This window comes from Corythoichthys intestinalis, chromosome 4 (genome assembly GCF_030265065.1).
Source record: "Corythoichthys intestinalis isolate RoL2023-P3 chromosome 4, ASM3026506v1, whole genome shotgun sequence".
Classification (NCBI taxonomy): Eukaryota; Metazoa; Chordata; class Actinopteri; order Syngnathiformes; family Syngnathidae; genus Corythoichthys; species Corythoichthys intestinalis.
The window spans coordinates 36,570,383-36,583,051 of NC_080398.1; the positions used below are offsets into that span (position 1 = coordinate 36,570,383).

Here is a 12,669-nt window from a genome sequence, read left to right on the forward strand (position 1 = left end):
TATTGCTGTCAAGTAGGTGTTTTCAACATCAATTTCCCTCTGTTACTAACTACCACAACATATACTCTTCAACCTGGCCAGCGAATGAGTTAAGCTAATGATAACTTTTGAATAGATATCCACTGTAGGGACCACAGTCCCTAAAAGGGTTCAATTCAAACTATTCAGTTTAATTCAGACACGATACAATAACCTATTCCCTAATTTCGCAAAAAATGAAGCTCTGACGATACCTGTTATGGCAAGCCTCGATAGATTCCGTCCCACTGTCTCAAACTGAACAAGAGACAGATCGCTGTTCAACAGAGGTCTCCATTCCACTACATAATCAACCAGAGTGGATGATACCATGTTTTTCCACAGGACAAGCACGGACTGGTCATCAGCAGTGCTAGCGCTAATATCTGAAATGGTTTTGCCAGCTGCACATACATAAAGGACATCTTAATCAACGAGCTTGTCTCTACGGTCAAGAGATTCCAGTCCTACCTTTCGGATGGTAGATCCGTACAGACGTCGGGTTAGATTCCCCAGCAGGATTCCGAGCTGTGAGATACACTTTCCTGGCATTCCTTGGAATCTGGAAGGTGCAGTGATTCCAGGCCGTAGCGCACAGCTTGCCTTTCCAACTCGACTCTTTTAACCAGGAGACCACGAAAGATACGTTCCGGCTATTAGCTCGGAAACGTTTCGATGGCTGAAAAAACGACTACATTAAGGACAGCTATTCCAAATACATGGCAGATTATGTGTAGTTGACAAGAGTGGACCTTCCAAAATAAGAGCATATTGAGTTGTTTGCTCGTGTGATCCCCTATAACCCTCATCCATGTGTTGAGGCTTCCAGAAGGAGCTGGAAAAAAACAAAGGTTCTCTTTGGTCTTGAGAATTGATTCTATTGGTGAGTTTAAGGTCTACCGGTTTCCTGGGTGACTGCTGACTGGCTCTTGCTCCATTCACTCCAGGGGCTTTGCTGGTATCGAACTCGGATCTGGGCGACGTACTGTGTCCCGTGCAGAAGACCGTGCTGGTACACAGGCCTTTTGGGCAGCACCTGGTTTAGGGTCTGAAATCAGAATGAACTTAACGTATGATATCAGTGTATCATTCGGTTCATTGCATAGCTGTTTTAGAATCCAAAATCTAACGTTCTTTGATTTACAGTTTATTTGCACAAATAGACAACACACCCTCTTTTATAGGGATCGACTGAGGTAACAGTTAAAGTCAGGTCGCCCTCGCCAGCTGGCAACCTTTTATATTGGCTAAAATAAAATAAAAAGTGCAAATCGTTCCAAAATAATGCATGCATAAATGCAAATAGTGAAAAAACATAAAAGCTCACTTAGTGTGTCAATTTCCTGATTTGAAAATATCAAATTAATACTGAAGGGAATAGTACCTTTTCTCGTATTTACTGTTTGACTGTTTGTATTACTCTAACACACTTAAAATGAAATAAATAACATTTATATCATAGTTTAAGAAAAACTAGCATAATATATTTGATATTATGAACAATTAGACCTGAAATGATTAGAATTTGCAGCGCCGAGATAACGGGCAGACAAGGGCAGAACAGATACAGGATGCCTTCTGGCCACGAAAGCCCAACGCGCGTGTGATGCAGCTGACCGAGCAATATTAACGCTGACAAGCAGACGATAGGCAAGACATCTACAAGCCCATGTCTGCACCACTAAATCCAGCAATTTGCTCTTTTGGACTGTCTAGAACAAATGGCGGGACATCTTGTCTTGCCACAAGAAACATCTGATACAGAGGAACCTGTGACCGGACAGTGAACACTCAGAACTCAGGTGAGGCTGATGATGACAAAATCCTTAACTCTCGTTTAGGGATGCAGCTATCGAATATTTTAGTAATCGAGTAATCGACTGAAAATTCTATCGATTAATCGAGTAATCGGATAAAACAAATATATTTTCAGGTGAAGAGCAATTATAGATTTACATGAGAAAACAAGAAATTTTATCATTTTCAGTCAATCAATGTCTTTATTTTTGATGTATAATGTTTAAAACAGCCAACAATTGCATCTCAGATGTAACTAGAATGAAAAAAATGACTAATTCACTGCTTTCACTCAAAAAACCTTTAGATCTTATTTTTAAAAAGTATATATATATATATATATATATATATATATATATATATATATATATATATATACATAAACACACCTAAAAATGCCTTTACGCTTGATAACACACATCACTTAAAAGTTAGGATTTTTTTCCCCACGTTTTTCAATTGAATTTCTATTTGTGTCAAGCCATTTTTAAGTTCTAGTTAAGTTTTAAGTTAGTCTAACCTGTAAGTCCTGATAGGATTTTGAGTTTTTGCACTGTTCAAAATAAATGTATGATACAGGCTGTATTGGAGCACATTAGGGACTAGTGCTACTTGGTGTTTTATCCAGCAATGACTACTGAGCTAAAATTCATAGTTAGCATTATTGAGTTTTTATTTGACACCCTCATCACTCCACAACGCTATGTTATGTTAAAGCCTGTATGTAAGACACGTTAGCCACGCATCGAAAGTGGTCTTAATTAATTTAAACCTAGCCCTCCGCAGGGCTAACGTAAGGTGAGCTAGTAGTAACAGTAACGTTAATCTTATATATTAGCACTTAGCGCTCTTTATTAGCGCTTAGCGCTCTACTGCTTTAAGATGGCGGCTGTTTGCTAACGCTGCCCAGACGCGGCCTAGTCTGTCAATGTGCATCTAGTTCAACATACATGTGATCTCTATGAGACTCATTGGACGCTACCTGCAACTAACGTAGCATGTGCGGGCTAGTATTTAGTAACGTCGGCCTCGTTTGTAGCGGTTGTCGGCTGCAGTAAGTTTTTTTTTTTTGCTTCTTCCTCTACGCACGTGACATCAGCGCGTTGTCCCGCATTAAAAATAGTCCGAGCAAAACGTGATGCTTAGAGCTGTCAAAATAAACGATTACTCGAGGTGAATAAAATTACTCAGATCAGTTTTTAAACTCGAGTTACTCGAGTTGCTCGATTATTCGTTTCAGCTCTACTCTCGTTGCCCTGACAACAGTAACGCTCGAATCATCCTGTCCAATCCACAACAGACAATAATCCTAAACAACGCCCAAACACACCTTTCTTCTGGACCACAGCCTGCCTCACCATAGCCTTCCTCACCAGAGCCTTTAAAAGACAATGTTTAACTAATCGTTGCCATTTTTCTCAAGAATCTTTTGTTGACTTGTGATACGGTGTCACTAGATCCAGTCTGCCTCCTCGCCTGGGTCTCTCACTGTATGACTGCTGCCGACTTGGAATAAATTGTCAACTTGTGTTTTGAAGCCTTTTTCCAGCTTTTAAAATGGAGTCCGTAAAAGAGGTTAAGAATAAGGTGAACTTGTGGAGTTTGGCCTTTTGGCCAGGCTGCCGGTTTTCTGCCGGCCCGGGTTGTTGGAATTGCGCAGTTCTGGCGGTTTGGCTGGCGTGATTCTGGCAATCTGGCTAAAAGGTCAGATTCCTTCAATACACTTCAAAAAGTGTTAGTAATACAGCATAGGGGTGGGCGATATGGCCTTAAACATGTATCACGATAAATGGAGCAGATTTATCTCGATAACGATAAATGACGATAAAGTCGTCCAAGCGGACTGTTATATAATTTGAAAATCTGAATCAATGCATGAAATACAGATTAACAGTTTCTTGTTGATTTAGTTACCAGCATTCAATTTGATATATTTAACAAATGTACATGCAGTCTAGACATTAGGTTTATACAAATGAATTGTAAACAATAAGAATTCAAGTATGAGCATTTATAACAGAGTGTATGGCTTGAACAATGTACATTGTCAAAATCGATATGCCTGTGCAAACATGTCATTGTAACACAAATGACTTGCAGCTCGAACAGTACACTTCAAAAAGACAATCTATTGTTAATGGCTGCTGTGACATAATTATTCAATACAAGTGTCTACTTTATGGTTTCAGGGTCTCCCCCCCCCCAGTGCATTTTTTAATAAATGCACACATACATGAACCCCCAAACAGACAGACACACATTAAAGCTATATTGATCTTCTGCAAATGAAACACTTAAGATTTTATGATAGCAATAATGACACAGAATTAAGCACATACAGAAAAATAGCTGGGGCCATTTGTGCTTTATGCTGAATGCTTTACCATCATAAAAAGCTATCAGAGAAATCACACACAGTCAGATACAAAATAACGCGACATAGTAATTGCTAGATGCAGTCCATGCCCAATCCACTCATTAAATTCAGCCGTTTCGACAAGGTTAGAGCCGCTATCCGACTCCATCACGTTCATTTGTAGCGTTAGCCGCTAGCGGCCGCTAGCGTTAGCGGCTAGCGTTAGCCTGTGGCCTGGCTACCGGTAGAAAGCACTGAAAGCACCATCTCCGGAAATTGTGAGAACAAGGGAGGACAGCTGGTGAAAGCCCGTCTGGATGCCACCAAGAGTCTATTAAATGTCGGGTGAAAGTTTGGCGAACCTCCCTTAAGCCACACTCCATCACGTTTTGCTTGTAGCATTAGCTGCTAGCGTTAGCTTACCGGGCTTCTGTTTGATTGGCTTCCTGATGATCACGTGACTCCCTACGTAAGTACATTCACTGCTTTCTTAAAGGGGAATGAGCATAGACGAACAACACAGAGTCAAAGCGGGATGAAAAGACTATTTTCTTGTTTTATTAATTTACCGAATTTACCGACATGGTCAAAATTACGTCGGTCATCGTGAAGAATTTCGGTGACGGTAAATTTTCGGTTTACCGCCCAGCTCTAATACAGCATTTGATAGTTCCTACTCTGTACCTTCGTCATAGCTTTCCTATACTGTACCACACCCTGGATTGGAGAAAAAAACTCTGACGTGGATTTATTATTATTATTTTAATAACTCAAGCGTATTCGCCGTCTGACTGCATGCACCGAACTGTGATACCCGTCCAAATACCGTTACACTCTTAGTTCTTAAAAAGGAAATTTCACTGTTTGAAATACAGAAGTATATGGAGGTAGATTTGTGTCTTTATTATTCAATTAAAAAAAAAAGTTGCTTCAATCAAATAAAAAGTTGCTTCAATCAAAATACATATATTCAATCGAAGAAAAAGTCACTTCAATCAAAAAAAAACTGTTTGAATGCAAAAATAAATTTGAAACAAAAAAAAATATATTTGAAAACTATTTTTCTTTGATTAATTTTTTTGGGGGGGGATTTGAGTCAAGTTTTTTTTTTTTGATTGAAACAACATTTTTGATTGAAGTCATGTAATTTTGCGTTTGGACCACATTTGTGTCTTTATTATGCAATCAAAAAATAAGTTGCTTCAAACAAACAAACAAAAAAAATTTCAAAAGAAAAAGCACTCCAATCAAAAATTAAAAAAATTAAATCGTAGAAAAAAAGGTTTGAATGTGAAAAAATATTTGAGACTCAGAAATTCGCATTTGAACACTTTATTTTTCTTTCAAACTGTTTTCTTTGATTGAAGCAATCCTTTTTGTGTTTGAGCCCTATTAGGGATAGGACATTTGTGTCTAAATCATTCAATCGCAATAAAAGTTGCTTTAATCAAAAAACTTTTTAACCAAAGAAAAAAATCATTTGCAAAAATATATATTTTTTGAAAATATATTTTTTTTATTTGAAATATATATATTTTTTTTATTGAAGTGTCATTTTTTTTTGAAAAGCAAAAAGTTTTAAACTCTTTTTTTTTTTTAAGTGGAAAAACTTTTGAAGGCACTTTTTTTCAATTGAATCATTTTGACACATAGATTCAACTTCAACGCTAGTTCCGGTGTGTTTGAGTGGCAGGTGAGTACGCCAATGGCATAAAAGTATGAAGCAAGCATAATGGCCACCAGGGCTCCATCCAGCCATCGGAGTCTGCTGGAGTTCAAGCCGAATATAGGGCACCGGTACGGGGGTGTGACATCGGCATTTCACTGGAGTACCCGCGACAGTACGTTGCCCTGTCGCGGCACACTGGTCGGACCCCGATATCACCCTCCAGGCGCGGAGGCCGGCTGTCGAGTGGACGGCCCGCGAATGACACGACACTCATTCAAAGCTGAAGCGATGGGGCTCCCGGCGTGGATGCCGGCGACTCGCCGGTAGTCCACTCGCTTACTGGGCAGGCTAGTGTCGGGCCACTCGCCGGCCGCTCCCGTAACAGCGCGTCGCGGACATTCCGGTTGGAACCAATTGCCAATTGTCACGTCAGGGCAGCGGGTGAAGTTCGCCGTGTTGAATCACATTAAGCAGCAGGGCACCGTACTCCGGTGAAATGCCGATGTCACACCCCCGTACCGGTGCCCTAAATTCGGCTTGGACTCCAGCAGACTCCGAAGTCTCCGATGGCTGGATGGAGCCCTGATGGCCATTATTCTTGCTTCATACTTTTATGCCATTGGCGGAGTCACCTGCCACTCAAACACACCGGAACTAGCGTTGAAGTTGAATCTTTTTGTCAAAATGATTCAATTGAAAAAAAGTGCCTCCAAAAGTTTTTCCACTTAAAAAAAAAGTGTGTTCAAAAGTTTTTCCACTTAAAAAAAAAAAAAAAAGTTTAAAACTTTTTGCTTTTCAAAAAAGTGACGCTTCAATAAAAAAAATATGTTTCAAATAAAAAAAAAAATATTTTCAAAAAATATAGATTTTTGCAAATGATTGTTTTTCTTTGATTAAAAATAGTTTTTTGATTAAAGCAACTTTTATTGCGATTGAATGATTTAGACACAAATGTCCTACCCCTAATATGGCTCAAACACAAAAAGGATTGCTTCAATCAAAGAAAACGGTTTGAATGAAAAATAAAGTGTTCAAATGCGAATTTCTGAGTCTCAAATATTTTTTCACAGTCAAACCTTTTTTTCTACGATTGAATTTTTTAAAATTTTTGATCGAAGTGATTTTTCTTTTGAAAATATATATTTTTTTGTTTGAGGCAACTTATTATTTGATTGCATAATAAAGACACAAATGTCCTTGCCAAAATGTGGTCCAAACGCAAAATTACATGACTTCAATCAAAAATGTTGTTTCAATAAAAAAAAAAAAAACTTGACTCAAATCAAAAAAAAAAAATTTAATCAAAGAAAAATAGTTTTCAAACATATTTTTTTTAGTTTCAAATTTATTTTTGCATACAAACACATTTTTTTTTGATTGAAGTGACTTTTTCTTCGATTGAATTTATATATTTTGATTGAAGCAACTTTTTATTTGATTTAAGCAACTTTTTTTAAAATTTAATAATAAATACACAAATCTACCTCCATAGAAGTACTGTATTAATGCAATCGATAAAAAGGGTGTTTTAATGTTTAATTCAATCTTCTGCATACCACTAGAGGGAGCCAGCATACCACTGGTGATATTTGTGCCACACTTTTAGAAACACAGAATAAATAAATTTAGTGACGAGCTTTTTCATATTACAAATTATACTCGTAATACAGTACATCATTGTAATAGTCGCACTGCGTACTCACTGGTCGCTGGTTCCACATGCTGTTCTCCCCCGTCTTGAGTCGGACCTCAAGACTGACATATTCAGTGATCCAGTTCTGGTCCTTGTAAAACTTCCAATGTACCCTGAGGCATCCAAAACCCCACGCTTGTAGCTCTGCAATCTCTGGCCGGTCAAATTTAGCTGGAATGTAAAAGGATATGAGAAAAAGTTAATGACGTACAATGCCTCCTCTTAACTCAGAAGTTATTGACCCAGCCTAGGAACTGTTTGTTGAATTGTAAGAAGTACTGATGTCCAAATCACATACTGTCAACTGATTTTGTATCGATTTCCGATCACGTAATTGGAATTGATTGCATTGTTGTTTTCGTCAATGATGACGATAATGAAAATATTTTGTTGACGAACAATTTTTTTCCATGACTGTGACGTGACGACGACGGCTAAAAACATGTCTTAGGAGACCAAAATATAACGACACTAATTCCAGTTTTCGTCTGACGAGACGACAACGAGACAAAAATGCGACATAATTTCCGCCATATGTTCACAATGCGTGACATTATCTTGTTAAACGTGTAGTATTTCTGCTTGTTTCGTAGAAGTGTTTGGGCCGTGTCACTCATGGGACATGTGCTCTGCTCTCCACCATAGGTGTTTAAGGATGTCCTTCAAGCTAGACTGCACTCCAGGCTTGCTTGTTTTGAAACGCATGATAAGATTTGTTGTCTTATCTTGGCAAGAGAGAAAAAGCAATGTTGCTTCGGCCTTTAAAGGTCTGTGCTGAGCGATCACACACTAAATGTAACTTGTAGCATTAGCATAGCATTCGCGTTAGGATTAGCATAAACTTCAGCGTCCTCTTAAACTCTCGGACAACTTTCTGTTTTCCATACAGTTTGTGGCTTCCAGGTAAGAATTATTGATTGAAACTAATGTACTGTTTTCCTTCTTAGTATGTATTCCACCATGTTGCAGAAAAAAAAATGTTCCTGGTTTGTAATTATTTTATTTGTGTTGCTTGGGTCCAAAGTAAATGAAAAAGTGCCACTAAAAAAGGTAAAAGTTTGCTTTTGTTAAAATTAAAGGCTATATTCAAAATTTCTGATTTTACGTCCTAGTTATGCAGAAAATATTTATGTTAAATTTCATTTCTTCGTGTTTCAGGTCAAACTAAGTCTAAGGAAAATGTACATCTATGATTAAAAACATTAGAAAGTACAACATTAACCCTTTAACACTGAACGTGTCGGATGCGACACGTTTACGCATATCATCTTTGAAGCCTCGTAACGCTGTAATTACGTCACACACGTGCCCCTGGTTTCTCTCATTTGAAAGTACAGAAGTTGATGTCCACACCAGTTTTTATTTGAAGTCAATTGACCAGGTAAAACAGGAGATAATGTCATTTGAGTTTTATAGTTTTATTGCACTCATAAATATGCATTAGAATGCTGCATGGACCATGTGTCTATCTCCATATTTCCATAATTTCTTGTCTTTTTTCAAAACCGAAAACAGCACAAAAGACTACATATCCCAAGAGCCGTTGTGATGTCAAGAAGGACGAACCTTATGTGAACATTTTTAATAAATTGCCGAGCTCGGCGCCAACTAAGGAAAGGGAGACACGCAAAGCAAGCAACGGCCGGTTGGATTGAGCGAGCGAATTTGGAACGTGCAGAATGAATCGAAAACTAAATCTAGCGCAAGCTAATGCATTTTTTACATTAACTCAAGGAATAGGATGAGCCGTATTTGTCGTTGTTTTCCTCGGATTAGTCGGCATCTCGATGAGTAGAAGTGACAGCAGCACTCAAACGGCCGAAGACTAGGCTGTGTGACGTTGTATGTGACGCAGCTCAGTGACCTGTTCAAAAACAAACTTTATTGAGTGCGCAAAAAAAAAAAAAAAAGCCTGAAAAAATTGAATTGAACTGAACTACTTGTCAATATTTTTGAAAATACTTTTTTTCAATGTTATATATATTTTTTCTTCACTATGAATCTTTTCAATTTTTATATAGATGTGTGTTCGAGAAGCTCAATTGCATGTACATATATACCTTTCATAAGGTGATGGGTACAATACCTAACTTCACAGAGATATCCTCCAAACCCTTTTTGTGTTGGATGATATATATATTTTTTTTCTCACCATTTTGCACTGTATATAACCTGTTTTTACCATAGTATGTGTAAAGGCCAAAAACGCCTATGATCATACCTGCTGCTTGTGTTGAATTGTCAAACATAAAACTATTCAATCTTATTTTTTTTCTATTGAATGTTTATCCTAGCAAGTTAAATAAATATTATCAAGCTTCAAAACGGTTGGTCGAGCACGTTTGGTTGTCAGTGGGACATCAACATTACAAATTTTGAAAAAAGATTTTGGGATTTTTTTGTCTTTTTGGGTCCAAAATGTGGATTTAAATTGGTCAGTGAAGAAAACAAACAATTTGGACATGAAGTTCAAGGTATCCTGAAAAAAGGGACCCAACTTGGCCATTGTGAACAATTTTTTCTTTGAAATATAAAGGCAACATGAAAGGCATGCAAATTGGGCCAAAATAGGCTTAGGTGTTAAAGGGTTAAAGAAAGTTGGAAAATAGAATTTCAAAGTCATTACCACAAACTTTTTGGGAAACAAAAGTGTTTTTATATGTCAATGCGATGAGACAAAATAGGAAATACCACTAAGAACCTGGGAACAAAATATTTGTTACATGGTGTTATCATTACCAAGTTGCTGTTGTCCTTGTAGATGCTACAATATGTGCTTGTTATTTATTTTTTGACTAAAACCTCTGATATCTACAGACGAAAACGTTAACTAAAACTAGACAAAATTTGTCCGAGTTTTTATCAAAACCTAGACAAAGACAAACACATTTTAAAATGAATAAAATATGACTAATACTAATAAGTATTTGCGTCCAAACGATGAAAATGAAAAGGGCTGCTAAAAGCAACACTGCTAGTAAGCAGTAGAATTAAAACCCTCCATTTCTCAAACTGACTACCTGAGCTGACAGGTTCCAGAATGAGGCTCGCCGAGTTTGTCTCTCCGAGCTCATTGACTGCCTTCACGTAGATTTCCATATCGGTGAAGAAGACAAAGCCGCTTCGAGGGATGGTGAAGCTGCGGGCCCCTGGCGGTATCTTGTAAGTGTGGTTCCACTTCAAATCCCTGATGCAGACAACCCAAAGGAAGATGCTACACTTTTACTATTCCAACAAGAGCAAGAATGTTATTTTTATATTTACCAAAACCGTGTGTGGAGGGTGTAGTTGGTGGGTAAGCCAGTGTCCGGTTGGTTTACTTCCCACTTACAAGTCAGGATTTCAGGCAAGGAGAGATTGGTCTGACAGCTCAAATTCTGTGGTACTGAGGGTGGATCTACAGTACAGAGAATTGCATGAATTGAAGGTGCTAAGAAATGGTGACCACTTCAAAAAATTAAAATGACTGCATTAATGTAATCTTATATGTAGAAAACAAATTTGGCTCTATTTAACCATTTGACTTTAATTCCATTCATACATAAATGTATGAAATTGTAGTTGGCTGCCCCCCCCCAAAAATGACAAGACATTTAAAAAAAAATATTGTATATTTTGTAGGGCTGTCAAACGATTAAAATTTTTAATCGCGTTAATCACATCTTAAAAATTAATTATGCTAATTAATCAATTAATTAACTATGCTCCTGCATCAAGAACTTTGTATCTGGGAACACTCACTTTTTGTTCAGCATTTCTGGGTGTGACGTCGCAACTATAATTGATGATCATGCTGGGGGTTCCAGTGCTGCGCTAGCTAGTAGAGCTGGGAATCTTTGGGCACCTAACGATTCGATTACGATTACGATTCAGAGGCTCCGATTCGATTATAAAACGATTATTGATGCACCCCCCATCTTTTTTTTTTTTTTTTTTTAAATTAAATGTTTTGTGTATTAGTTCCAAAATTGTTCAAAAATACTCTCAGGCTAAACCAAACTACTATTTCAGTATCAAGTTAACATATAGCAGTAAACAAATATACAAAAATAACAGTAAATAAAAAAACTCCAGTCCCCATTCTGTAACAGTAGCTTTAAACTACATTCAATTAATTTAATGTTGTGAATCAACCGTTAAAGTTGTTAAAATTGCTCCCGTTATTCCATAATTTCCCTTTTGTCTACTTTCGACATGTGAAAGTTTTCAAACTATTTTAAAGACAGATTCAAGTCAATATTTTACCGATTTAGGAGTATTTCAGATAAAAAGATAATTAGGTTTGCTTGGAAGGTTCGCTACAACAGCCTTGCAGGGAAGTGTACTGCTTGAAGATGGCGGCCGTTTACTAACGCCCGCATCTAGCTTTTTGTAGATGTGCTGCTACCGCTACCGATTCTTTAGTGCATCTAGTCCTATATACATGATATCTACCGTAACGTTATGTGGATGACGTACTTTGTAGCAGCTTTTCGGCAGCAGTCAGGAATGTTGTTGTGTTTTTTTATCTCGTGGCATGAGTTGAGCTAGAGCCGTGAGTTGAGCATTGGCATTACCCGAGGGGCCGGGTAATGAGAAGCATGATGTTTAGCTACTCTCGCTGCGTTCTTCCTCATTGTGCCCTGAAGTCCGCGCGGCGCGCTGAGTTTGTTGTACATCCGCTTTACTTGGCATATTTCAATAATCGGAATTTGGATGTTTGTGAATCGTTCTCGAATCTTCCACGGCCGAATCGCGAATAATCTAAGAATCGGAAATTTTGCACACCTCTACTAGCTAGTACATGTTGATAGACCTGTCACACAAAAACTGCAAAAATCTGCAACTCATTCTTGGTGTGACATCAACATCTGTTTAGAGATTTTTTTAGTGGTTGGGAGAAGGCAACTGAGAAAGGAAGACTGATTCCCGTAATATTCGGACTATTAGCTGCTACGTTATTCCCTCATTTTGAATCCTGCGGCTTATAGTCCAGAACTGCCTTTTTGTTGATTTATTGAGGTTAATAGGTAACACTTTATTTTTGCAGTGGTGTCATAAGACCGTCATAACAATGACATGACAGTATCATGGGCATTAATGAATGCTTATGACAGATGTCATTAAGTGTCATCATCAAAAGTAAGGTCATTTGTC

The 12,669-nt window shown here is 37.8% G+C and overlaps 1 protein-coding gene across 2 annotated transcripts in view; it reads right to left on the minus strand.

Moving 5' to 3' along the window:
- csf3r (colony stimulating factor 3 receptor) overlaps positions 1-12,669 on the minus strand; it is a 126,035-nt gene that overhangs the window by 13,831 nt on the left and 99,535 nt on the right. Inside the window, exons 16-22 of one of the 2 annotated variants that reach the window (XM_057834310.1) lie at positions 10,798-10,930; positions 10,554-10,720; positions 7,544-7,704; positions 919-1,066; positions 771-853; positions 490-697; positions 234-422 (exon numbers count right to left, since the gene is read on the minus strand). In XM_057834310.1, the coding sequence (XP_057690293.1) occupies positions 234-422; positions 490-697; positions 771-853; positions 919-1,066; positions 7,544-7,704; positions 10,554-10,720; positions 10,798-10,930 (1,089 nt within the window). The remainder of the gene's footprint in view (positions 1-233; positions 423-489; positions 698-770; positions 854-918; positions 1,067-7,543; positions 7,705-10,553; positions 10,721-10,797; positions 10,931-12,669) is intronic. The other variant, XM_057834311.1, reaches the window with a different exon arrangement.